Source organism: Bombina bombina, chromosome 3 (assembly GCF_027579735.1).
Source record: "Bombina bombina isolate aBomBom1 chromosome 3, aBomBom1.pri, whole genome shotgun sequence".
Lineage (NCBI taxonomy): Eukaryota > Metazoa > Chordata > Amphibia > Anura > Bombinatoridae > Bombina > Bombina bombina.
The window spans coordinates 1,186,691,496-1,186,719,100 of NC_069501.1; the positions used below are offsets into that span (position 1 = coordinate 1,186,691,496).

General features: G+C 36.6%; 1 protein-coding gene across 1 annotated transcript in view; it reads right to left on the reverse strand.

Annotated features, from left to right (window-relative positions):
* Positions 1–219: 219 nt before the first annotated feature.
* Positions 220–27,605, reverse strand: part of LOC128654611 (high-affinity choline transporter 1) — a 91,287-nt gene continuing 63,901 nt past the window's right edge. The window contains exons 5-8 of the mRNA XM_053708618.1: positions 24,590–24,733; positions 9,742–9,895; positions 9,425–9,642; positions 220–1,099 (exon numbers count right to left, since the gene is read on the reverse strand). Coding sequence (XP_053564593.1) covers positions 596–1,099; positions 9,425–9,642; positions 9,742–9,895; positions 24,590–24,733 — 1,020 coding nt within the window. The 3' untranslated portion in view covers positions 220–595. The remainder of the gene's footprint in view (positions 1,100–9,424; positions 9,643–9,741; positions 9,896–24,589; positions 24,734–27,605) is intronic.

Sequence of the window (27,605 nt, forward strand, 5' to 3'; positions counted from 1 at the left end):
TTTTCTCTTGTGTGTGTGTGTGTATAGAAATATAAATGCTCAGAGATAATTTTAGACATTCTCTGACATAGGTTTAAATTCTTTAACAATATTCCTCCGAATCCTCCACTCTTACGGTCATTTATATGGGAGAAGCGAGCTGTCTCCTGAAACTTTAGATATAATAACAATGCTATAGCTGAAAGAAAATATAGAAAAATTAGAAATATCAGGCAGCCATTTTGCATAAAATAATTTTATTGCTGAAAAAGTTTTGACCTGTTTTGAAGACCTTGTGGACTTTTGAATTGTGCACTGGCGCATTGGAGTAGACTGATATACATCATGTTTCAAATGGAAAAAAAAGAAGAATATTTACAAAGTGTGCAGGATAACAGTGTAATCATCATGTTATGTATTTCTACAGTTTCTTTGACAGGATATATATTTAAATATAATTAATATTAGCCCTGTCATTTTTTTGGACAGTATATATTATAAATTATTGCAAAGCTGATCTATTCATAGATACTTTTTATACAGTAATATTATTGCATATAATTATATTTGGAAATATGTGAAATCTTTTGTAATTGTAACTTACTTGGCTACTCTATCATGAATTAGGTTGAAGAGTTACTTTTTCTTCCAACTCATGTTGCACCAAAGGAACTGGCTCTTTTCTAAATATATTACAAACATCCCAATGAATTGGCAACACGTTTTTCATAAACAAAAACTGTGCAGAATAAGAAATGACAACAATAGTAATCAAACTAACTAGCATAGTAAATGTCTTAAATGGAAATAGCTGGACATAGACACCATCCACAAGAGTGCATCCTGGATAATGGATAAGTGGAGGAATCTTTAAAGAATTTTCTCCTCCAAAAAGCCTAAGGATGAAGCCCAAAAAGAATCCAGCTGCGGACCCATAAGCATTGGTACCCGCTATAAAAAGGGCAGAGCAAAGTTGAGGAAATAAAAGAGAATACACCAGCTCGCCACTTAGGAACCAAAGGTCATACACCGAATTTGATAGAAATGCCAGTCCCATTCCTGCAGATCCAAGCAACACCATGGAGAGTCGCATTATCCAGATAACTTCTCTATCAGAGGCCTGTGCAATAAGGGAAGATAATATTAAGTGTAAGAACAAGAAAGATCCTACATTGTTTAAAGGGACAGTAAGCAGCTTGAGATTAAAATTATTATTTTATTTCCCCCAAATTTTGTGTAACTTAGCTCTGAAAATTGGGACTTTTCTAATATTCAGAACTGGAATAGCACACTGCAGACTTCCTAAGGCAAACCTGGCTACATATATTTCCTAACAACTGCAAATGAATGTACTTTATACTAATAATGTGATCAGCTGCAGGCTCAAGCCCTGATTGGCTCCTCAAAATAATACAGGAGGTTGGAGTTTGGCTATTGAAAAGCTCTAATATTTAATATTTATTAATATGCTAAACCGTTTAAACTGAAATGTTATTTTATTGCAAGACAGAACAGAAATGATGTTTACAGTCCCTTTAACTGTATATTTTGGTATTTGTAAATATCACAAAACTCTGAAAATAACACAAAGAAAAATAGACCCTATATCATATATTTATTTTATCTATTACTTACAAAAGCAATTTTAAAAAAAATCTGAAAATAAAATCTATTGTCTTTATTCAGTGACTGTAATATAGGTGAATAGATTATTGTTGCTTATTTTAGAATAAATGTGCACATGGGGGGGGGGGGGGAATATATGAAAAAAAAAATGCTATCAATCCAATTATAAAGATAAAATTAACAGTTTACTTCAAGGAACATGAAACCCAAATTTTTTCTTTTATGATTTAGATATAACATTCCATTTTAAACACATTTCCAATGTACTTCTATTTTTTAATTTGTTTTGTTCTCCTGGTATCCTTTTTTAAAAAGCATACCTAGGTAGGCTCAGGAGCTGCTGATTGGTGGCTGCACATATATGCCTCACACTATTAGCTCACTCACGTGCAGTGCTGTTTCTTTAACAAAGGATACTAAGAGATTGGAGCAAATAAGAGAAATTAAGCAAACTGGAAAATGTTGGGTTTCATGTCCCTTTAAAACAATAATTCAAGGTTACATACAAATATGCATCTATCATTTTTTTGTAACTGAAGCCTGATATAATTTACTGGAAAATAAATGTCAATATTTAGACCCAAAAGTCATGACGAGACTTTAAGGTGCCGCAACATAGTTTAATCCAGTGTCTGTATTTTCTCTGTAAACATACTAAGAAGCAAAGATTGGAGAATTATGATTTCGGGCTTAAGTTAAAGGGACAGGGAACCCCCAAAAAATTATTTTCTGATTCAAACAGGGCATACAGTGTTAAAGGGATACTAAATCCTATTTTTTTCTCTTTTTTATGATTCAGATAGAGCATGTCATTTTAAGTAACTTTCTAATTTACTTCTATTATCAATTTGTCTTCGTTCTCTTGCTATCTTTATTTAAAAAGCAGCAATGTAAGGTTAGGAGCCGGCCCTTTTTTTATCAGAACCTGGGTTATGCTTGCTTATTGGTTGGCTGAATGTAATCACCAATATGCAAGCACTATCCAGGGTTCTGGACCTAAAACGGGCCGGTGTTCTGATAAGAGGGCGAACTTTGGAAAACAGCGAACCATGTCACTTCCTGTGACGTTACATCAGCTGTTTCACAAATTATGGACCTAATGCGCATGCGTGCCAGCGTCATCACATACCTGGCCGCATACGTCACTGGTAAAATATTTAGAGCTGTGAAATTCCGGAACCCTTTCTAGAGCGCATGCGTGGGATTTTGTATCACAAATGGTGCACTCAAAAGCTTTTTATTCAGCTCCTCAGCAATATTCGGAACTCCGCCCTCCACTGCAACTACTCCCATTACTACTACTACTCTAAAGCTGAGTCTCCATGCTCGTGCATGACAAACAGCCACTCGGTGTTTGTCTAAACATTTGTTGCAGCAGTAAATCTATTGGTTGATTAACAAAGAGAATAATGAATTGGAGATGTATGAAACACAATGACATTGAAGGGAGCCTGTGAAAAGCTGCATTGGATCAGTAGAAGAAGCAGTGGCGATAGCCGAGTGGCTGTTTGTCATGCACGAGCATGGAGACTCAGCTTTAGAGTAGTAGTAGTAATGGGAGTAGTTGCAGTGAGGGGCGGAGTTCCGAATATTGCTGAGGAGTCGAATAAAAAGCTTTCCATGAGCGCACCATTTGTGATACAAAATCCCACGCATGCGCTCTAGAAAGGGTTCCGGAATTTCACAGCTCTAAATATTTTACCAGTGACATATACTGGCATGCATGTGCATTAGGTCCAAAATTTGTGAAACAGCTGATGTAACGTCACAGGACGTGACATGGTTCGCTGTTTTCCTAAATTCGCCCTCCTACCAGAACACCGGCACCTAAGCTTTACATTCCTGCTTTTTAAATAAAGATAGCTAGAGAATGAAGAAACATTTGGCTACATTACGAGTTGTGCGTTAGGCTGAAAAAGCAGCGTTAACAGGACCTAACGCTGCTTTTTCACTACCACTGCTATTACAAGTCTTGCAGGTTTAGGGGCACCACACACTTTTCTGGCCTTACCGCAAAACGACTTACTTAAACTTCGTAAACCCTTTTTTCTATGGGACTTCCATAGCGCTGGTATTAAGAGTCTGTCCTGGGAGGCCAAAAAGTGAGCGGTACACCCTCTACCTCCAAGATCCCTAACGCATTTTAAAGTCAGTAGTTAAGAGTTTTATGGTACAACGCCGTAGCATAAAACTCATAACTAAAGTGCTAAAAAGTACACTAACACCCATAAACTACCTATTAACCCCTAAACCGAGGTCCTCCCACATCGCAAACACTAAAAGAAAATGTTTAACCCCTAATCTGCCGCTCCGGACATCGCCACCACTATAATAAACATATTAACCCCTAAACCGCTGCACTCCCGCCTCACAAACACTAGTTAAATATTATTAACCCCTAATCTGCCGCCCCTAAAATCGCTGCCACTTACATTATACTTATTAACCCCTAATCTGCTGCACCCAACATCGCCGCCACCTACATTATATTTATTATCCCCTAATCTGCCGTCCCCAACGTCGCCGCCACTATATTAAATTTATTAACCCCTAATCCTAAATCTAACCCTAACACCCCCTAACTTAAATATAATTACAATAAATCTAAATAAAAATTAATATTATTACCTAAATAATTCCTATTTAAAACTAAATACTTACCTGTAAAATAAACCCTAAGCCAGCTACAATATAACTAATAGTTACATTGTATCTAGTTTAGGGTTTATTTTTATTTTACAGGCAAGTTTGTATTTATTTTAACTAGGTAGAATAGTTACTAAATAGTTATTAACTATTTAATAACTACCTAGCTAAAATAAATACAAATTGACCTGTAAAATAAAACCTAACCTAAGTTACACTAACACCTAACACTACACTACAATTAAATAAATGACCTAAGTTAAATGCAATTAAATAAATTAAATACAATTAGTACAAAAACAAACAAACACTAAATTACAGAAAATAATAAACAAATTACAAGATATTTAAACTAATTACACCTAATCTAACAGCCCTATCAATATAAAAAAAATTAAAAAAATAAAAAAAAAAACGTAGCCTAAACTAAACTACCAATAGCCCTTAAAAGGGCCTTTTGCGGGGCATTGCCCAAAGAAATCAGCTCTTTTACCTGTAAAGAAAAAAAATCCAAACACCCCCCAACAGTAAAACCCACCACCCACACAACAAACCCCCCAAATAAAAACCTAACTAAAAAAATCTAAGCTCCCCATTGCCCTGAAAAGGGCATTTGAACTTAGGTTAGGTTTTATTTTACAGGTCAATTTGTATTTATTTTAGCTAGGTAGTTATTAAATAGTTAATGACTATTTAGTAACTATTCTACCTAGTTAAAATAAATACAAACTTGCCTGTAAAATAAAAATAAACCCTAAGATAGATACAATGTAACTATTAGTTATATTGTAGCTAGCTAAGGGTTATTTTAAAGGTATTTAGTTTTAAATAGGAATTATTTAGGTAATAATATTAATTTTTATTTAGATTTATTGTTATTATATTTAAGTTAGGGGGTGTTAGGGTTAGACTTAGGTTTAGGGGTTAATACATTTAGTATAGTGGCGGCGACGTTGGGGGCGGCAGATTAGGGGTTAATAAATGTAGGTTTGTGGCGGCGATGTTAGGGACAGCAGATTAGTGGTTAATAATATTTTACTAATGTTTGCGAGGCGGGAGTGGGGCAGTTTAGGGGTTAATATGCTTATTATAGTGGCGGCGATGTCCGGAGTGGTAGATTAGGGGTTAATAAGTGTAGGTAGGTGGCGACGATGTCAGGGGCGGCAGATTAGGGGTTAATAAAATCAATGTAGGTGTCAGCGATGTTGGGGGCAACAGATTAGAGGTTAATAAATATAATGTAGGTGGCGACGGTGTCCGGAGCAGCAGATTAGGGGTTAATCAATATAATGTAGGTGGTGGCGATGTCAGGGGCGGCAGATTAGGGGTTAATAAGTGTAAGATTAGGGGTGTTTAGACTCGGGGTTCATGTTAGGATGTTAGGTGTAAACATAAATTTTATTTATACATAGGAATCAATGAGGCTGCGTTACTGAGTTTTACGCTGCTTTTTTGCAGGTGTTAGGCTTTTTTTTCAGCCGGCTCTCCCCGTTGATTCCTATGGGGAAATCGTGCACGAGCTCGTACGACCAGCTCACCGCTGACTTAAGAAGCGCTGGTATTGAAGTGCGGTAAGGAGCACAATTTTGCTCTACGCTCACTTCTTGCCTTTTAACGCCGGGTTTGTAAAAACCCGTAATACCAGCGCTGCAGGTAAGTGAGCGGTGAGAATAAACTGCTTGTTAGCACCACACAGCTTCTAACGCAAAACTCGTAATCTGGCCGATTGATAATAGGAGTAAATTAGAAAGTTGCTTAAAATTGCACACTCTATCTAAAGCATGTAAAAAAAAAAATTGGGTTTAGTGTCCCATTAAGTTCAAATGTACTTCTGTTATTACCTTTGTTTGGGTCTCATGGTTTTCTTTGCTGAAGAGATACCTAGGTAGGTAACATGCACATGCCTTTAAACACTGCTGCCATCTAGTGCTATTGCAACTGTATGACATTCTAGCACAACTCCTACCATATGGTGCTGCAGACATGTGTGCAACTCCTGAGCCTACCTACCTGCTTTTCAACAAAGTGAACAAAGCGAATGTGATAATAAAATAAATTGGAAACGTTTTTTTAAATTGCTTGCTCTATCTAAATCATGAAGGTTTTTTGGGGGGTTTTATGGACCGTTAATATTCTTAGTAATTAACCCTTTGACTGCTTATGACGGCTCTGAGCCGTCACAGAGTATCCCACTCCGGTGCTAATGACGGCTCAGAGCCGTCACTAACACTCTCCCACCTTGAGGGAGATCTGAGGTCTCCCACCCGCTCCTACCCCAGCGATTGTGCCTGTAGAGTGACAGGCATTGCTGGGGCTTCCCGTTTTGCGTGGTGACGTCATGCGCAATAACGCGGTGATGTCACCACGCAACTTTATTTATACTTAACAATGTTAATGTTAATGTATCTCAGGCATCTAAGCAATTACAGACCCCCAAGACACCATTGGAAAGGGAATCGCCTAACTTTTCCAACCGTATAAGTCTTGGGGGTCTGGAAAAAATAAAATAAAAAAACAAATTGTTCAAATTTTTTTTTTTTTTTAAACATTAAAAAATCTTAGCACCCAGGTGGGAAAGGGCTTAGCACTCAAAGGGTTAAAATGATTTAAAGAGACATGTCAGACTAAACTAAACTTTATTCAGATAAAGTTTATAATGTTAAAAAACACTTCCTGGTTTACTTCTCTGATCAAAGTTACCTCTTTTAGTATCTTTTGTTGAATCATAGCTGCCTTTCCCTGAGAGCATACTAAGGTAGGCTCAGCAGTGTGCACATGTCTTGAGAACTACAGTGTATGTATAACATTGTTACACATATTGTTGTAAGCACTTCTGCCACTCCTGTGGCTACCTCTATATGCTCTCATGGAAAGGAGCTACATTTTAACAAAGGATATAAGTACGTTTGATAATAGAAGTAAAATAGATATATATTGTTTTATTGTACACTCTGTATCCTGAAAGCTTAATATTGACTTCATCTCCCTTTTTAAAGAAACACTAAAAGCAAAATGAAACTTTCATGATTCATATCGAGCACTTTCTGACGCACCAGCTACCCCTGATCCTGTGCAAAAGTTCTCAGTTTATATGTACAGTATGTGAGATTGTTATTGGCTGATGGCTGTCACATGATACAGGTGGCCATCCAATTGAAGTACGTTTTGAAATGTGTCAGAAAAAATGTACTGCTTGTTTTAAGTTTAGAGTAAGCACTGAGCACCTGTTGGTTATGCAATTATACTGTATGTAACAGTCCTTTAGGTTTTTTGCATGTAAAAAAACAAATAAAATAACTTGTTTTATTGTATTATTTCCTCACATTTAATGGAAAACATAACTGTTAGTGTTTTAAGGAACTTTTGTATTGTTTGTTAAAGAAGCTTGTGCAATGTATATAACGTACCATTGTATAACTTGTTATTGTAACTCTAAGGGGTCAATTTATCAAATAGTCAATCTCAGTGCATTCGCCGGCGTAAATACGCTCGCCAGACATCGCTGATGCGGATCTGAATACAATACCCTTATTTATCAAAAAAGCTGTCAAAAACATGCGCGTCAAGTACGGTGCGAAGAGCATCGATCTGTTGTTAACTAACAGTCATCAATGTCACGGTTATTCGTGTTTTCCCCAACTTTATTTATACCATTTCATTACTGTTCATGAACAAGCACATTTCTCTAAAGCTAATCTTTTATTTTTGTTTATCTTTAATACTAATTTCACATATACATACTTTCAAAGTATAATACACAATGTAACAAATGGCACTTAAAAGTTCTGATGAGTGATCAATGACAAAAGTATCGAGTAATTTGATTCGTTAGTGATAGTTTAAAATGTATATTTGAATCAGATTGGTTGATGTCATAAATCATGTGATTATGCATATTCCAATCAAAAGTGGTTGAAAAATTCACTAGTGTGTGGGTTGTTTACGAGTTTGCGTCATAATTGGTGCGAAAAGTGTTGAGTCAAAATTGGTGCGACGTGGAGAGTGGGACTTATATTAGATGGCTTAAACATGGTGCACATAGATTTTTCCCATAAAAATAAAAGGAAGTTAGCTATATTACATTGTGTATTTATTTCATTTTTATCTCTATATCTATTAGTGCGACAAGTTTGGGGCAAAACGTTTCAACAAATTTGTAGAAATAATATTGTCCCCTTGCTTTGGAATGAGAGACTAATTTGTAGCATAATCCATAAATTGTAATGTATTTTTCATTTTTATCCCTATATCTGCTAGTGCACCAAATGTGGAGCAATAATATTGTTTGATTTATAAAGGGTATACAATTTTAATAGAGTTTCTAATTTACTTTTATTATGTAATATACTTTATTCTCTTGCAGCATCGAACATAAGCTTTCTGTGTTTTCAGACTCCCATTGAGTTCTATGGCATCCGCGACCTGAAGCGTGGCGGATTGAAAACTAGGTACGCTGCGTCGAAATAGACACCAGTGTACCTGTAAAAATGTTTGATAAATTGGGAAAAGTGTCAAATAGAGTCAAATGTGAATTCGAAACATCTGTAATGATGCAAGCATCGATCTGTGTCAGATTGAGATCGCAGGATCATATTTTACGTCACAAATTTCAACATTTGCCAATCTTGATGCTTTAATAACTACGGCGGATCAATCTCGCGACAAATACAATACGGCATTCAAGCGTATTATCAGTTGACGCTTTGATAAATTGACCCCTAGTACTGTTTTACCTTAATTAATGTAATGTACCTCTGTATAGTGCTGCATAAAATGTTAGCGCTTTATAAATAAACATTAATAATAATAATAATATTACTAAATAAACTGTCTAAAACTTAACAGCTCTTGACTTTTACACAGATAAATTAGTCTTGAACTGCTTTGAAAAAACCCTCTTTGAAATATCTAGATTGCAGGTTCCCACAGGAATAAGGCCCTCTCAATTCAACCATTATCTGTCTGTAAAATGTTGTCTTTTATTGTATTGTTTCTATGTTGTACTTTTATCTCTGTACCCATGGGCAGTGCTGCGGAATCTGTTGGCACTTTATAAATAAAGAATAATAATAATAATAATTACATGAAATAAGATGTTTTTTTTCACATACTACAGGAGTACTTTGAAAAACTATTAAACAAAGTAAGCTAAAAGAATACCATAAAAGCTCACCTTTTTCCTCAGCAGCTTTTTGTATATATTGTACGCAAACATAGAGCTGGCCGACAGAAGGGAGGAGTCTGCAGACGACATTACAGCTGCTGCTATGGCGCCTAAACCAGCTACAGACACATACGTAGGACAAAGATGCTGTAGAACCAAGGGCAATATCATGTTCGACTCATTTCTCTCATTGGGCGTTGGTAAGCCATAGTTAGTCTGATTCCAGTCTTAAATAATCATGGTAAGAAGATGATAGAGTTAGGTAGCATTACAGTAGGTGAACCATTACAAAAACTTTTCAAATGCAAGAGACTGTGTAGTTCTACCTGTTGAGGCTGCAGCTGCACCAATCAGAATAGATGGAACACCCATCACAGCACATAGAACGCCTGAGAGATAGGAGGTTACCATTGCTTGCTTGGTAGAAGAGGCAGCAAGAATTCTTTGAAAATAGATTTGCCATGCAATGCCTCCCAGGCTCTGAAATCACAAAATAAAAGTTCTATATGGGAGAATATGTAAAGCTAGCTGATCAGTTGCTCAACTAGAAAACCCATTTCAAAGATCTCTTTTATAAAAGTACAAATAATGTTGTTTAAATTGAAGGTTATGATGTCCAGCCCTCAATAACCTTTTAAAACATTAAGGGCTAGATTGCCAGTGGAGCGCTAATTTATCGTGCTCCCACAAACGGGCAAATTTGCAGTAGCACCCTGAATATTAACCAGAGATCCAATCTCTGGTTAATTTTCTCAAAGTGCCCCCCAAAAAATTAAAATAAAAAAAAAACTGCAATAGGCAGTTTAGGGGCTTTAAAGTTGGTGGGATGTTAGAAAAAATTAAAAATGCTTTTACATTGTGGCCTATGGGAGCTGTGTATTCCCAGTAAATATATATGTATATGCTTATATACATATATATTTATGTGTTAATATGTGTATATAGTAATATGCATATATATTTACTAACTGCTGCCCATTACTGCCCGACTTACCTCTTCACTTGTGTTCGTATTGCTGTAAACTTGTAATACCAGTACACATTAGCGTGCCCTGGTATTACAAAGAGGAGCACAATTATCGATTTAGTTAAATTGTTATTTTGCACTCCACTTGTTATCTGGCCTTAAGCATTTTCCTTTAAAGAGCATTGCACTTGACCTTCCAGAGGAAACTCAGAAGAATAGTATTATACTAGACTGGTAGGGAGCTGGCCAGCATTGGGTAAGCCTCACAACAAATTATTATCTTTTCTGTGTGTAGGTATCTTGTGAACATAGATAAGCTGTCAAATTTCTCCATGGACCTGACCATGAGAGTACTAATTTTTTCAGTACCAAAAACATAATTTATGTAAGAACTTACCTGATAAATTAAGTTATTTCATGGTGGCAAGGGTCCATGAGTTAGTGATGTATTGGGATATACATTCCTACCAGGAGGGGGCAAAGTTTCCCAAACCTCAAATGCCTATAAATACATCTCCCACCTCACTCTTACCTCAGTTTAACGTATAGCCAAGTTAGTGAGGTGTAAAAGAAGTAAAAGCATAAAAAAGAGGAACAGGATAAATAAAGTGCTTTGTATAAAAAAAATCATAACCCCCCAAAAATTGGGTGGGTCTCATGGACTCTTGCTACCATAAAAGAAATGAATTTATCAGGTAAGTTCTTACATATATTATGTTTCATATAGGTGGCAAGAGTCCATGAGCTAGTGAAGTATGGGATATAATACCCAAGATGTGGAAGTCCACGAGACTCTAGAGAGAGGCATAAAATAAAAACATTTATTTCCACTGAGAAATTAAATTAAAAAATATTAAATCATAGGCACTAGAATCAAACCGAGACAGCTGCCTGGAGAACCTTTCTACCAAAAGCTGCTTCTGAAGAAGCAAAAACATAAAAATGGTAAAATTTAGTAAATGTATGCAAAGAAGGCCAAGTGGCTGCTTTGCAAATTTGATCAACTAAAGCTTCATTCTTGAAAGCCCAAAATATGGCAACTGATCTTGTAGAATGAGCTGTAATTCTCTGAGGCGAAGACTGCCACACCTACAAATAAGCTTTGTGAATCAGAAGTTTCAACCAAGATGCCAAAGAAATGGCAGAGGCTTTCTGACCTTTTCTGGAACCAGAAAAAAATAACAAATAGACTAGAAGTCTTTCTGAAATCTTTAGTAGCCTCAACATAAAGCTCTTACCTCATCCAAAGAATGTAAAGACCTTTCAAGAGTATTCTTAGAATTAGGACACAAGGAATGAACAATAATTTCCCTATTGATGTTGTTAGAATTCACAACTTTAGGCAAAAATGTAAACGAAGTCCGCAAAACAGCTTTATCTTGATGGAAAATCAGATAAGGAGACTCGTAAGAGAGAGCAAACAATTCAGAAAATCTTCTAGCAGAAGAGATAGCCAAGAGAAATAACACTTTCCAAGAAAGTAGTTTAATGTCCAAATAATGCATAGGCTCAAAAGGAGGAGCCTGCAAAGTCTTTAATACCAAATTTAGACTCCAAGTAGGAGAGATAGATTTAATAACAAGTTTGATATGAGTCAAAGCCTGTACGAAACAGTGAACATCAGGAAGATTAACAATCTTTCTGTGAAAATAAAACAGAAAGAGCAGAGATTTGTCATTTCAAAGTATTGGCAGAGAAACCTTTATCCAAACCATCCTGAAGAAACTGTAGAATCCTAGGAATCCTAAAAGAATGCCAAGAATAATCATGAGTGGAACACCATGAAATATAGTTTTTCCAAACCGTATGATATATTTTCCTTGAAACAGGCTTACAAGCCTGTATCATAGTGTTGATCACAGAGTCAGAGAAACCTCTATGACTAAGGACTAAGCGTTCAATTTCCATGCCTTCAAATTTAGAGATTTGAGATCCGGATGGAAAAATGGGCCTTGAGACAGAATGTCTGGTCTTAGAGGAAGTGACCAAGGTTGGCAACTGGACATTTGGACAAGGTCTGCATACCAGAACCTGTGAGGCCATGATGGTGCTATCAGAAACACATAAAATTGTTCCATTATGATCTTTGAGATCACTCCCAGAGGTAAAAAAAAATGTGAGCAGGTTGGTAAAACCATGGAACTGCTAGACCATTCATCAATTACATCTGAAGATCCCTGGACCTGGAGAGGTATCTGGGAAGTTTCTTGTTTAGACAAGAGGCCATCAGATCTACGTCTGGAAGACTCCACATCTGCTCAATCTGATAGAACACATCAGGATAGAGAGACCACTCCCCGGATGTAGAATCTGACGGCTGAGTTAATCCATTTCTAAATTGTCTTCACCTGGTATATGAATCGCAGTGATTAGACAAGAGTTGGATTCAGCCCAAGAAAGTATTAGAGATACTTCTTTCATTGCTAGGGGACTGTGAGCCCCCCCCCAGTGTCTGCCTTTTATTGAAAGCCTAATGTTATCGAGTCCTAATATAAACTAACTATATCTTAAAGACTCTTAAGACTCCCAAGTGAATATTAAGGCTAACAGTAAATCCACCAATATATTCACATCAGTGTCCTCAGTATTCTTTCAGATGTTCCCTGCACCCTGATGAATTTAATTACCCGAATTACATACTGAATGTCATTTCCCAAACGATAGGGTGATTGCATATTACAAAACTGACATCTAGTGGGGAACTATAAAATAAATCCTATTTAATCGTGAAAAATAACAAAACTACCTGCAACACTAGAAGAATAAGGTATACCTCTTTACTATAAAAGGCATAAGAGCCAAAAATCCTATTATTATCGGTCCATTGGCTAATTGTACTTACCTAGGTAAACTAAGGACCTGTATGTCATATTATGAAAACTAACATCTCCTCAGATAAATTGTCTAACTCTATGAGAATAAAGGATTAATGGTAGCAACATTGATTGTGCCCTAACCCTAGCAGTATATTTGACTATCATAATCTGAGTAAAAGAAAAACCACACTACTATACAATTTACTTATATCCTAGGAAAAGCATTCAATATTTGATTCAAGATTTATTATGCTATACAGAAGCCTATCACTAAAGCCCACAATTCACTTGTTATTCGTTTATTCCTATTGAGGATTTACTTAATAAAGGCAATAATCTTCACAGCAGACGATAATTTTAAAAGTTTTTGTCTTTGTGTGTTTGTAATATATTTTAATAACTTCAAATAAAAGTTAAATTTTAATATTCTAGCTCTGAACTCCACCGAGGAGTCTCATCCAAGTCTATATCCTTCCTAATTCTTTCATAGGAATGTGAGTGCTGTTTAGATGTACAATTTTTGTCAGTATAATACTAACTTGCTCCTGATCCTCCAAACATGTCTTTGAAGAAACAACAGAAATTGGTTTGTGTGAAATTCTCTAAATGAAAAGATTGACTTAGTACCAATATATCGTCCAAATAAGGAAAAACCGCCATAAAGCTTAGCCACAAAGTCGTTAAAAAAGAGCACTGAATTACTGACTCAAGGCAATTATACAAATAATATATAACAACTTTAGTTAAAAAATGTCCAATCTATAGCTGAGAGTATCTTATATAATAAAAGTATATACTTACCGTGTAAGACACCCATTCACATATAGCAGACAGTCAAATCAGTACTGAAACATATCAGCAGAGGTAATGGTACACGAGTATATTGTCGATCTATAAAGGGAGGCAGCAGATGAATCCCTGCGACCGATTTACAGAGAACCTTAGGAATAGATATTCCATAGGTGAAAACATGGTATCATCAGGCAATACTTCCTTCACATCCCTCAGACAAACACTGCACTTAGAGAGGAACTGGGCTTCAATGTGCTTAGAAGCGCCTTTCACTGAAGAAATCAAGCACATCATGCTTCACCACCTCCTAAGTAGGCAAAGTTTGTAAAACTGAGGCATGAGTGAGGTGGGAGGTATATTTATAGGCATTTGAGGTTTGGGAAACTTTGCCCCCTCCTGGTAAGAATGTATATCCCATACGTCACTAGCTCATGGACTCTTGCCACCTATATGAAAGAAATGTTTGTATTAAACTGAAATTTTAATTTTACGGTAAAACAACCAGGAGGTCCCTGTAGTTACTGAATATATCAAAACTGGACAAAATTCTAGCTTCTCACATATGCATCTCCCCTGGGAATGAACATAGGAAAGAATCAAAATAGAGTATTATAAAATGTCAGGGTATTTTATGTATTTTATGGTGGTCCAGGCAGTTTGAAGAATATTTTCATTTAATATCAGTATCGACATGCATCAAGCTACACATCATTTTAAATATGCTGATACTTTGGTATAAAAAGTGACTCAAGTGAGTGCTTATGTTTGGATACAAAGATTAAATTTCCAGGGGAGCACTTCTCTTTTACGATCTAAACTTTCTATATTTCAGTCTTTATCTCTAACCTATACCCCTCTTCCTTTACCCCCCTTTTTTTTCTCTCCTCCCTGCTTTCCCTCCTCTTCCTCCCATGGCGACCCCTTTACGGTTTCTGACATTGAATGCAAAAGGTCTGAACATGCCTACTAAGCGTAGTCTACTGACTGTGTATGGTAGGAAACTTAAAGCTGATGTCTTATTTGTCCAAGAGACCCACTGGACTGCAGACCGAACCCAGCCCTATAAATCGTCTCTCTACCCAGACTTTAAGACAGCTTTATACATTGATAAAACCAGAGGAGTAGCTATCCTCCTACATAAAGACCTGCAATTTACCCAAATATACTTAGAAACTGATCCTGAAGGTAGATTCATTGTGGCAAACCTAGCCACTTCTGGACTATAATGTAAGAAAGGTTGTCTATAGGCTGTATTGTGTGCTATGTATATGTGACAGACCCTTCGGTCAGAACTAAAGAGTTAACTTTGTTCAGCTCTCAGAAGCTATTTTCCCAATACAAGGTTACTAGCCTCAGCTATTGTGTACTGTCATTAAAGTTAGTGATTAACATTCCATTGTTTAATCACCTCCAGAGAGCAGACGCCTAGGTGATAAGAAAAGCCAAGTGTGTCTTGTGTTTAAGTTGTTATCTGCTAAGTAAGGTAATTCTATTGTGGCATGTCAAAGGGCGTTTGCTCTCTATCTAATGTACAAGATTCTTTCAACCCCCCAGCTGGGGTCAGATCTGCATAAATACTAGGCATAGCCTTTTAATAAATATCATTCTGTTTTAAAATCTGCAATGTGGAGCCTGGTCTCATGCTTGAGGGGTAAACTGGCTGGGTTGTGAGCTGCTGATCCCATATTCAGGACATTGTTCATCTGGTGTTAACCCTTGGTATCCTGTTGGTACCGTTACATTCATCATATGTGTATCTAAAATGAATAATAGCATATATACCCCAGTTAACCTCTACGCTCCTAATCAACAACAAATTCAGCTTCTTAACAAAATTCTAGACAAGGCAAAATTAGTGAGACAAGGACATATTGTAGTTGGGGGTGATTTCAATACTGTATGGGACCCCAGGCTTGACAAAAAACTCACATTTGGCAAAATTATAGATTCCTACACTAACTCAGCTGCTAAGTTTAGGTCCATTTCCATGCGCCATGAACTATATGATGTCTGGAGGTCCTGTCACCCTGAAGATAGGGACTTTACCTTCTTTTCCAAACCTCATCGATCCTACTCCAGGTTAGATTATTTCCTCTTGGACTCTAGGCTCTTAAACGAGGTTGCCAATTCCTGTATCCAAATATGTCCATGGTCAGACCATGGCACGGTTACCTTTGATATATCTCCGTCTTCAGCCCCTAGTGGAGGTTATACTTGGAGATTCCCAGCTATATCTGGGAGGAACCAGGTTTCAGAGACTCTCTTACAACCGCACTTATTGAATTCATTAAATTTAATAAACGAGGCCAGACTTCTTTTCAAACTATATGGGCGGCACTTAAGGCATTCATTAGGGGGTTCTGTATTTCTGAAATGGCCAAATACAAAAAAAAAAGGGAGGCCCACTGGGCCAATTAGTTGTAAAATTAAGGAACTTAGAAAAACTTAACAAAAAAAGAACCCCACTACTCCGATCTCGGATGAAATTGTCGTTATTAAGCGACAGATTCTTCATCTAGAATCTGACAAGGTCAAAGCTAATCTGGCAAGATTTAAACAACTTGTGTATTGCAAAGGCAACAAGGCTAATGAGCTATTGGCTAGGAAACTCAAAGCTAGAACTATACATTCCAGGATTCAAGATCTGGAAATAAATGGATCCAAAATCATTGCGCCTGACGCTATTGGTAATGCCTTCGCTAATTACTATTACAAGCTTTATAATCTTGTAGAATCAGAGAATCTTGATACCCCCTCTCCAGACCTGATTCAAGAATTCCTTGGAACCCTCAATCTCCCCACACTCTCTGAGGACTCGCGCAGTACACTCCTGAAGCTGTTCACTATCAAAGAAATCTACAGTGTCATTAAGCAGCTTAGACCTAATAAATCTCCTGGGCCGGATGGCTTTCTATAAAACTCTTAGACTTCACCTTGCTCCTCTTCTGCGCTCTATATTCATGGAAGTGGCAGAACTAGGTCGATTCTCAAGAGAATTCCTTGAGGCAACTATAATTACGATCCCTAAGCCATATAAGGATCCTCTATGTTGTGCCAGTTATAGGCCTATCTCCCTAATAAACCTTGATGTCAAGATTTATTCCAAACTACTAGCCAACAGGATAGTTCACCTACTGCCTTCCACTCTACAGATCAACCAATTAGGCTTCACTCATGGTAGAGAGGGCCCAGATAACACTTGCAAATTGCTCCAGGTGTTCTCGGAATCAGCTAGATTAGGACTACCCGTCGTAGCCCTGTCATTAGATGCTGAAAAAGCGTTTGACAGGGTGCCATGGGATTATCTTTGGCAGGTCTTGAAGTCATTTGGCTTTCTCCCACAGTTTATTACAATGGTCCAAGCTTTGTATTCTGCCCCATTTGCAACAATTAAAGGAGTGAGTTTTCGCTCTAGAGCCTTCTCCATAGTGAATGGTACAAGTCAGGGCTGTCCCCTCTCCCCCCTGATTTTTGCCCTAGCTATGGAACCTCTGGCCCAGGAGATTAGACTCTCTCAGAAAATAGATGAGGGTCACAATTGGTGGCCGCACGGAAAAAATAGCTCTTTTCGCGGACGACCTGACCGTTCTTCAGACTAACCCATGCTCCTCAATAGGGGAAGTATTCAAGTCATTGGAATTTTTTGGCACCTTAAAGGGACAGTATACTGTAAAATAGTTTTTCCCTTAATGTGTTTACAATTGCTTTTTTTACAAACTGCAGAGTAAAAAATGTATCAAAATTAGCTTTTTAAGGTTTATTTCTGTATATTAATGCTCTGATTTTGTGTTTTGAAGCCACAACCTAATAAAATAGGTTGAGCTTGTAGGTATAATCAGATCTCATTACTGTATCACATTGTGCACATATACATGCTTCTTTATCTTATATCTGTCCTTAAAACAATCACCAATACTTTGAGGGAACAATGGAAAATCAACATTTTATTACCTTATCTCTGCTTTATCACACTGGGAGTGTAATTTCTTCTGCTGGCTGTGTTTACAAAGCTTATCTATAGCTGGTACGCGTGGCCACAAACTTTCAGAATAGGTGGGGATACTACATGCTAAATTAACAATTTCAAATGCCAATATAAGGGTAAAGGAGCTACTTGTAAACAATTTAATACACTCCAGTAGGTAAAGTGGATCATTGGGAACAAATTAAAGGGGAGAACATTTTTGAGTAAACTGTCCCTTTAAGCCTTTACAAAGTAAACATTCTTAAAACGGAAGCCCTCGTGATTAACTTAGGTTTGGATGTACTGACTGCTCTCAAGTCTTGCTATTCCTTTACTTGGAATACTGATCTAATTAAGCATCTGGGAATATTGCTAGGCTCCGACATATCCAAGGTTATTCGGCATAATTTTTGGCCGTTATCCTAGAAATCAAACAACTTCTGGCAAGATGGGATTATAGGGAAATCTCATGGATGGGATGGATTGCCACCCTGAAAATGGCCATCTTACCCAAGATTCTATATTTATTCAGGTGTATACCCTTTACGATTCTGAAAATGTATCTCTCCCAAATACACTCTCTATTTATTAACTATCTAAACAAATCAGAATAGAGGGCGCCACATAGTGCAGATCATAAAGATATTTTAAAACAAGTACAGGAATGGCAGAAGAATCCTACTCACAATATGTAAAGCACAGATGTGCAAAACCAGCAGTCCGGAACCGCCCGTCGTCCGGTAGACCAATAGATGATGTCACAAAGGGGATCCTCGTCTCGCCAGGGAGAGTCCAGAGATACCACGGAAGGGAGTCTATACAGCAATGGTCAGTCCCACAGGTCCAGAGGCCTGAATGAAGAGTCCACAGCTCCAAATTGGTGGAAAGATCCCAGAATAGGGAAAATAATAGGTCGGCAGCAAATAGAGGGTTAAAAGAACTTTAAAAAAATGTATTATAATAATAAAAACAACAGCAACGCGTTTCTCAGTGTTACACACTGTTTCATCAGGCTATACAAAAACACACTCTCAGCTGCCATATTTAAACCATAACAAGCCAATCGGATTGCAGGAAAAATTGCACACCCCTGGCGGATAGTACCAAAATACATATAGTGGGGGTGGAAGGTTAACATAAGTACTTAATAATATATTAATACAAAACATTAATTATATATACAATTCATAAACACTATACTTTTTCCAAAGACAACAGATCCCTAATTTGTGTATAAAAATAAGGGGTTAAAAATTACAATTGAATGTTAAAACCAGATTAGATGAACCTATAACATACTGATAATGGTACATTCTATTCATCAGTGAAAATGTAAGAAACATTTATAAAAGGGCATATCGATCCTACTTCACTAAAATTGATTTGATTATCAATAGTATTGATGTGTAGGATGTTAGCTCCAGATCGAGTGGTAAAAATGAACATTTAAAAAAGAAGAACGATTATATTACGGGGTTTATTCAGACTCATAGATATTTAATGCAGACGTCCTAATGTTATGTCAGGTGGAAGGGGGGCGTGTGTAGACACGCAAAGTGTATAATATATCAGATGTATAAGAGATCAAGCAACCAGACAACCAACACATGTCATTAAAACAGATGGTTAAACTAAAATATATTGCTTGAGCATAAAAAGTTAAAGAAAACCGCTATAACAAGTCCCAATAATATGTAAAGAGGACCTTAGTTGTCATGACAACAGGGGGTGTGAAAATCTAAATAAACATAAAGTGATGTAATGTTTGGGGGCGTGGTTAGTCACGAAAACAGAATAATTGCCTATGGTGTCAAAACATTGTAAATATAACAAGGATGGAATAACTCCAATGCTAGCTAGCAAACCTATTTGCCCGCTATAGTATGCGATACATAAGAATAAACTATCAGACAGATATAACGATAAACTGTTCAGGGAACCGGAGGTGGCGATCTCTAATATTATGAGATCAAAGTGAGAAAAGGGGCGAGAGCCGACACGCTAGGTATAACATCCAATGCTCATAATGCATAAATGAATAGGGTTTTGGTTGCCATAGTATGAATATATGATGGAAAGTGTAATCGTAACAATTCAAATACCATAATCCTAAACGGTTCTTAACACTGAGTGGGTGGTATCCATAAAAGTGAGGGTGTGTATGTGTCCACCAATGAACACGCAATGTAAGCATTAATATTGGGGACAGGCAACCAATCGCTGCTGTTCCTGATTGTGCAGAGCAATATAGTGGTAAACAAAGAATAATAATAATAATAACATGTACTATAATGTATGTAAAGAGAAATTAAAAATAATATATATGAATGTACATATATGGTGTATATGTGTACCGATAAAGTGCAAAGGATTATAAAGGTGCGCCCTATATATATATATATATATAGAAAATAAAATTAGTTCATAAATAAAAGATATCCTCTCACACACAGATAACCTATTTGATAAAAAAAACAACACATAGGCCAGACCAAAGCCATTAAAGTAAAGATACAGGAATCGATATGACCAATATATGACCAATCACCATAGTGCAGTAATGACTAGTGAAGAGATGAACAGTTAATGGCCTATCCATGGAGGAGTGGAGACAATAGGTGCGACCTATGAATATAATACTGGGGGATCAGGGGCAAAAGTCAAAATTGATATAAACCCCGTAATATAATCATTCTTCTTTTTTAAATGTTCATTTTTACCACTCGATCTGGAGCTAACATCCTACACATCAATACTATTAATAATCAAATCAATTTTAGTGAAGTAGGATCGATATGCCCTTTTATAAATGTTTGTTACATTTTCACTGATGAATGGAATGTACCATTATCAGTATGTTATAGGTTCATCTAATCTGGTTTTAACATTCAATTGTAATTTTTAGCCCCTTATTTTTATACACAAATTAGGGATCTGTTGTCTTTGGAAAAAGTATAGTGTTTATGAATTCTATATATAATTAATGTTTTGTATTAATATATTATTAAGTACTTATGTTAACCTTCCACCCCCACTATATGTATTTTGGTACTATCCGCCAGGGGTGTGCAATTTTTCCTGCAATCCGATTGGTTTGTTATGGTTTAAATATGGCAGCTGAGAGTGTGTTTTTGTATAGCCTGATGAAACAGTGTGTAACACTGAGAAACGCGTTGCTGTTGTTTTTATTATTATAATACATTTTTTTAAAGTTCTTTTAACCCTCTATTTGCTGCCTATTTGCTGCCGACCTATTATTTTCCACCAATTTGGAGCTGTGGACTCTTCATTCAGGCCTCTGGACCTGTGGGACTGACCATTGCTGTATAGACTCCCTTCCGTGGTATCTCTGGACTCTCCCTGGCGAGACGAGGATCCCCTTTGTGACATCATCTATTGGTCTACCGGATGACGGGCGGTTCCGGACTGCTGGATTTGCACATCTGTGCTTTACATATTGTGAGTAGGATTCTTCTGCCATTCCTGTACCTGTTTTAAAGTATCTTTATGATCTGCACTATGTGGCGCCCTCTATTCTGATTTGTTTAGATTCCCTTTACCTGTGTCACGGCATGACACCCTAGAGGAGCGGCCTGTCGCTTTGGATATACATCATTTGGGATTATCTGTCATTGCAACAAAGAACTGTCCTATCATCACCCACCATCTATTGGACTATTTGTCTGTATACCCTTATACCCACATATATTGTTATTACATTATAATTTTTGTCTCATTAGTTTATTATCTTCTTTCCATATTTTAGTGTGTTTTATCAGCCCCTAGGCGCCTCTTATAAGTACTGCAGTGACGCTATCTGTCACTAGCGTATTAGTTGTTTATTTATCAACTATGTATGGAAAGGGAAGCTGCCGAGAGTAGCTAATCGCATTCTTCAGTGTCCAATCCATAAAGGGGGTATAGCCTTCCTAAACATTCATTTATACCACGACGCTACCCGCCTTACTCATATTGCCGGATGGAGTAATAACGTAGAGAAACCAGCGTGGTATCTCCTTGAGACAGCTCTCCTCCCTGGGGACCTTAAACTTAGTGACCTGATATGGGTACCTAAAGATACATTGCCAGATTTGTCACTAATGAACAATATTATTCTCAACAACTGTCACACTTGGCATAGACTCAGACATCATAAGGGAATTGCTCCGCATCCTTCGCCTATCCATGGCCTACAGGGGCTACTGACGGGCCTTCCAGACATCCATGTACAAGATTAGTCTTTTGTAGATGTAGATGATCTATATCGTCAAAAACGGTTACTTACCTCCAAGCAAATTGTTGAACTTGTAGTCCCTGCCCCCAAGTGGCTTTCATTTAAAGGCTATAGAATGCTGGGCTTCTGTCAGGCTTGGGGGTTCCCCAAGACAAATTTGAGAGGAAGTACTAACTGGGAAAAAAGCTGGAAAACTGGGAAAAATCTGATTAGACCACTCACAGACCACCATCTCATCTTGCTCAGTGATTATAGTGAGGACAAACCCTGGCAAATTGGGGCCTGGGTTAGAGAGATGAATGTCCCGATTTCTGCTCTAGACGTGGAACATGCAACTACTATTACTAAACATGCTATACACTGCATTACATATCTTGAGGCATAAATTAAGGTCCTTTTGAAATGGTACCTGACTCCCCACAAACTGGCCTCCTCTCTGTGCTGGAGAGAATGCAGACAATCTGGTTCAGATCTCCACATATGGTGGACCTGTCCAAAGATCATCCCCCCTTTGGAGACAAGCATTTTCCCCACTTTCAGAATTAGGTATGACATTGCCCCCAACCCCAGTTCTCGACCTACTACATATTGGACTTCAAGATCTTCTGAAACCTCAAAAAGTTTTAAGAGTTACAATTTTAACTGCAGTTAAGGTGTGTATAGCCAGGTACTGGAAACAACTAGAGGCCCCTAACTTTGACCAGATTACCCAATTTATCGACTATCTAGCTTCTATGGAAAAGGGCTTCTTTAATAGGACTGACTGCATGGATAAATACTGGGCAATTTGGAACACATGGTTTCTTAAACCTCCCTAGATGGTCTACAATTCTTCCATACCCTTGATTCCGACTGCCTTCTGCCTCCTCCCCCTTTTTTTTTCCTCCACCTATCTCTTCTTTATCCCTTTGCTTACTGCCTCCACCTTCCGTCTTCTCCCCTCTCTTCTTCCTCTTTCTTCCAGCTCTACATGATGCACCCTACTAGGTCCCTTGATACAGACTTAGGATGGGAGTTTTCTCCCTCTTTTTCCTTTCGAACACTATACTTGATTGCTCTAACTTTCTCCCCAGTTGGGGCGACTACACCCCGGGCTGCCCCCGCAGGGGTCTCTTACTACAGTTTAAAATTGTTATGTTGTTTATTTTTTGTGCTATGTGAAAAAAAAGTATGTAAAACAATAAGGAATTATGTATTATTCTGTGACTTGTATACATGATATTATATTTCCTTAATAAAAAAAAAAACAATTAAAAAAATAAATAAATTATTAAATCTTTAATATTTGTGTGTAAAAAAAAATAAAAAATTCCAGGGGAGCATTATTTAGGTGCCCATACTGAAGCTATCAATTTATTTGTGCTTAGGAATATGATAAAATAGGTTGTGAATATTGATGGGCTTAGCAATAAAAACTCCATTATGAACTATGTTTTACAAGGAATAGCCAAGTATATTACCATAGCCATGAACAAGTGATATTGCAGGAGTATATATGTATGCCGCCTACGTGGTATTTGCAAGGAGGTACAAATATATTAAGCACAAAACTACAATAGTTCTTATAACTTCATGTGACACTTATCATACCCAAAAGCTCTTGTAGAAACTGCAGAAACTGCCAATATGTACTATGATTACAATACATCATTTTAAATGGCTGAACACACGTCATACTTTTCAGTGTATTTTAGGCCTACTAAGTAAAATAAATCCAATGTATTTGCTATTTGTTTATAGTATATACATTAAAATAATATATATTTTTGGTTTCAGTTTGGTTGTATAAAACAAAACTATTGTGCAAAAACTAAGTATAATTATTGACCTGAAACAAAAATCCCAGAAACCAGATATGAACTGGTTTATAATGTGGTTACATCACCCATTCCTTAAAGTGATAGTAAACCCAATTTTTTTATTTCTTGATTCAGATAGAGCATTTAATTTTAAGCAACTTTCTAATTTACTACTATAATCAATTTTTCTTCGTTCTCTTGGTATCTTTATTTGAAAAGGTAGGAATATAAGCTAAGGAACTGGCCCATTTTTGGTTTCAGCACCCTGGCTAGCGCTTGTGATTGGTGGCTACATTTAGCAAACCAATAAGCAAGTGCAACCCAGGTTCTGAACCAAAAATTGGCCGGCTCTAAAGCTTACATTCCTTCTTTTTGAATAAAGATACCAAGAGAACGAAGAAAAACTGATAATAGGAGTCAATTAGAAAGTTGCTTAAAATTGCATGCTCTATCTGAATTATGAAAGAAAAAAAATTTGGTTTACTATCCCTTTAACTATTAAGTAGCTGAAAATATCAGTAAAAAAATGTTCCCTTTAAAAATGTTCTCTATAAACCTTTATAGCTGTAGTTTATTAAACTATCCAAAAAAAAAGTACTCACCAGATATGCTAGGTCATCTAACCATCTTCCAATGTACTCAGTGTGTATTTTACCAATCCATGGAGCTTGATATAGTTCATGAACTGCTGTGTAAGCAATGTTTTCAGATGCTGAATTTAGAAGAGCAAATGGTACACAAATCCACTATGTTTAAAATAAGACAAGTGATTAGTAATTCAGTTAATATTTAATGAAATTAAAATCTGCTTCCTCTATTTCAATATAAAACATAGTTAAAAGGCTTAGGTTGTATGTGAAGCACAATTATATATTTATTTCAGCCTTGTGATTATACAGATTCCGGACTATATAATAGTACCTGAGGGACTGAGAAGTAGATACTTTAGAGCAAAAGAAGGATAATACAAAGGGATACTATATGCAGTATCTCACAAAAGTGAGTACACCTCTCACATTTTTGTAAATATTTTATTATATCTTTTCATGTGACAACACTGAAGAAATGACACTTTGCTACAATGTAAAGTAGTGAGTGTACAGCCCGTATAACTGTGTAAACTTGCTGTCCCCTCAAAATAACTCAACACACAGCCATTAATGTCTAAACCATTGGCAACAAAAGTGAGTACACCCCTATGGGCTCGATTTATCAAACATATTCTCCTACATTTGCGCCTAAAATCACGCCGTCGTAATTTCTCCCCTATTTATCATTCCAGAATACACCTAAAAATGAGCAAATACGACCGCTAAATTCTCGCCCATCACTGTCTCTCGCCTAGGCGCACATTTGCGTCAAATAAAGCATTAAAATGCCCTTTTCCGGTCGTATTTTCAACAATACTACTCACTTCTCTCCAAAACATATATTTATCATTATTTTGCGCAGATGAAGAACCTAAACTTCTCCTACTAATACGACCACTAAAGTTCTCCCTAAACACAGAGGAGAACATTCAAATTAATCCATTTTTTTTGGCGCATGAAGATGAATTTTTTCCTGATTTTGTCTGCTATTTCTTTAGCAAGGGGCCATGAAAGTCGTCCAGATGAACCTATTTTGCCCTTATGTAGATGCCAAAGAGTTCCCCGAGTGTTTCTACCACGTCATGGACTACAGGCATTATCAGATTACGAGATTAAAAAAAAGATTTCGTATTAATAGGGAGAGCATACACAATCTCTATGCTCTTATCCAGAATGATCTTAAGCCACAGACCAGAAGAATAAGGGCAATCCCTGGAATGCTAAAATTATTGGCAGTTTTGCATTTCCTGGCTACAGGTTCATTTCAGGCTGTGTCCAGTGCTGTGGAAGGCATTAGCCAGCCTTCATTTTGCCGACATTTGAGGACAGTTTTAAAAGCTATTCTAAAGCATCTGAAGTTTATCTATGTACCAAGGAATGTCCATGAATGGCACCAAGTTAAGGCTGGTTTTTATCAAGTTGCAGGTATTCCAAATGTTCTTTGTGCAATAGATTGCACACACATTACACTTAGACCACCTGCTTCCAGGGAGGAGCAATATAGAAACAGAAAACACTTCCACTCTCTCAATGTTCAGGCAGTGTGTGATGCCAACCTTCGATTTTGGGCAGTAAGATCTGGATTTCCAGGGTCATGCCATGATTTCCACATCTTAAAGCAGTCTGCATTATTTACAGCATTTGAATGTGGAGACATGCCACACGGTTGGCTATTAGGTGAATATGACATTTGAAATATTATTAACTATTTTTTTGTTTTAAATTGTTAACCTGTAGTTAAACAGGCCATTAATTATTTTATTTATTCCAAATTTTCTTCTTCAATATATCAACCATTAGATTTCTATCAATACATAGAAATATTAAAGGGACACTGAACCCAAATTTTTTCTTTGTGATTCAGATAGAGCATGCAATTTTAAGCAACTTTCTAACGTACTCCTATTATCAAATTTTCTTCATTCTCTTGGTATGTTTATTTGAAAAGCAAGAGTGTAAGTTTAGATCCCGCCCATTTTTGGTGAACAACCTGGGTTGTCCTTGCTGATTGGACAGCACCAATAGACAAGTGCTGTCCATGGTCTGATCCAAAAAATTGCTGGCTCCTTAGCTTAGATGCCTTCTTTTTCAAATAAAAATAGCAAAAGAACGAATAAAAATTGATAATAGGAGTGAATTAGAAAGCTGCTTGAAATTGCATGCTCTATCTGAATCATGAAAGAACAAATTTGGGTTCAGTATCCCTTTAAATTTACATTTATTTTTTGAGCCATCATTTTTAAAATATAGATTTTTACATATATGATTCATTGTATTGTTCATTTGTATACATTTTAGACTGATAATTTAAAACATTGAATTTCATTGTTTTGTCATAGGTGACAGCAGGTATCCCTGTAGGCCCTGGCTCTTGACACCTGTACCAATTCCTTATACACGCTCTGAAATAAAGTTTAATGAGTCTCACAGGTCAACAAGGAGTGCAATTGAGTGAACATTTGGGGTTCTAAAAATGAGATTCAGAGTTTTGAACCGTTCTGGTGGTGATCTCCAATATTCCCCTGAGAAATGTAACAATATAATTTTCGTGTCATGCATAATGCACAATATTGCTATTTCTCAAGGAAATCTAGAGGAGGTGTGTCTGGAGGATGTCCCTGAAGATGTTTATGCCCCTCAAGAAATTATAAGAAGACATACCACTAGAGCTGGAGTAGAGAATCGTTTGGAAATCATTGAAAGATTTTTTTACATGTAAGTCTCTATATAGAAAACTAAATTTATATTTTTATATTGTCTCAACAATATTATTAATTGCAATTTATTTTTTATATGTTACAGGGAAATTGAAAAGTGGATCATGTTTGAATCATGTTTTTAATTATTTGGATTCAGATACTAGCTTTATGTTTCCTTCAATTTTTTTTCCTTATCGTTTCAATATAAATATATATATATATATATATATATATATATATATATATATATATATATATATATATATATATATACACTAATGTGTATATATTTTTATATATATATATATATATATATATTTGTTAATAAA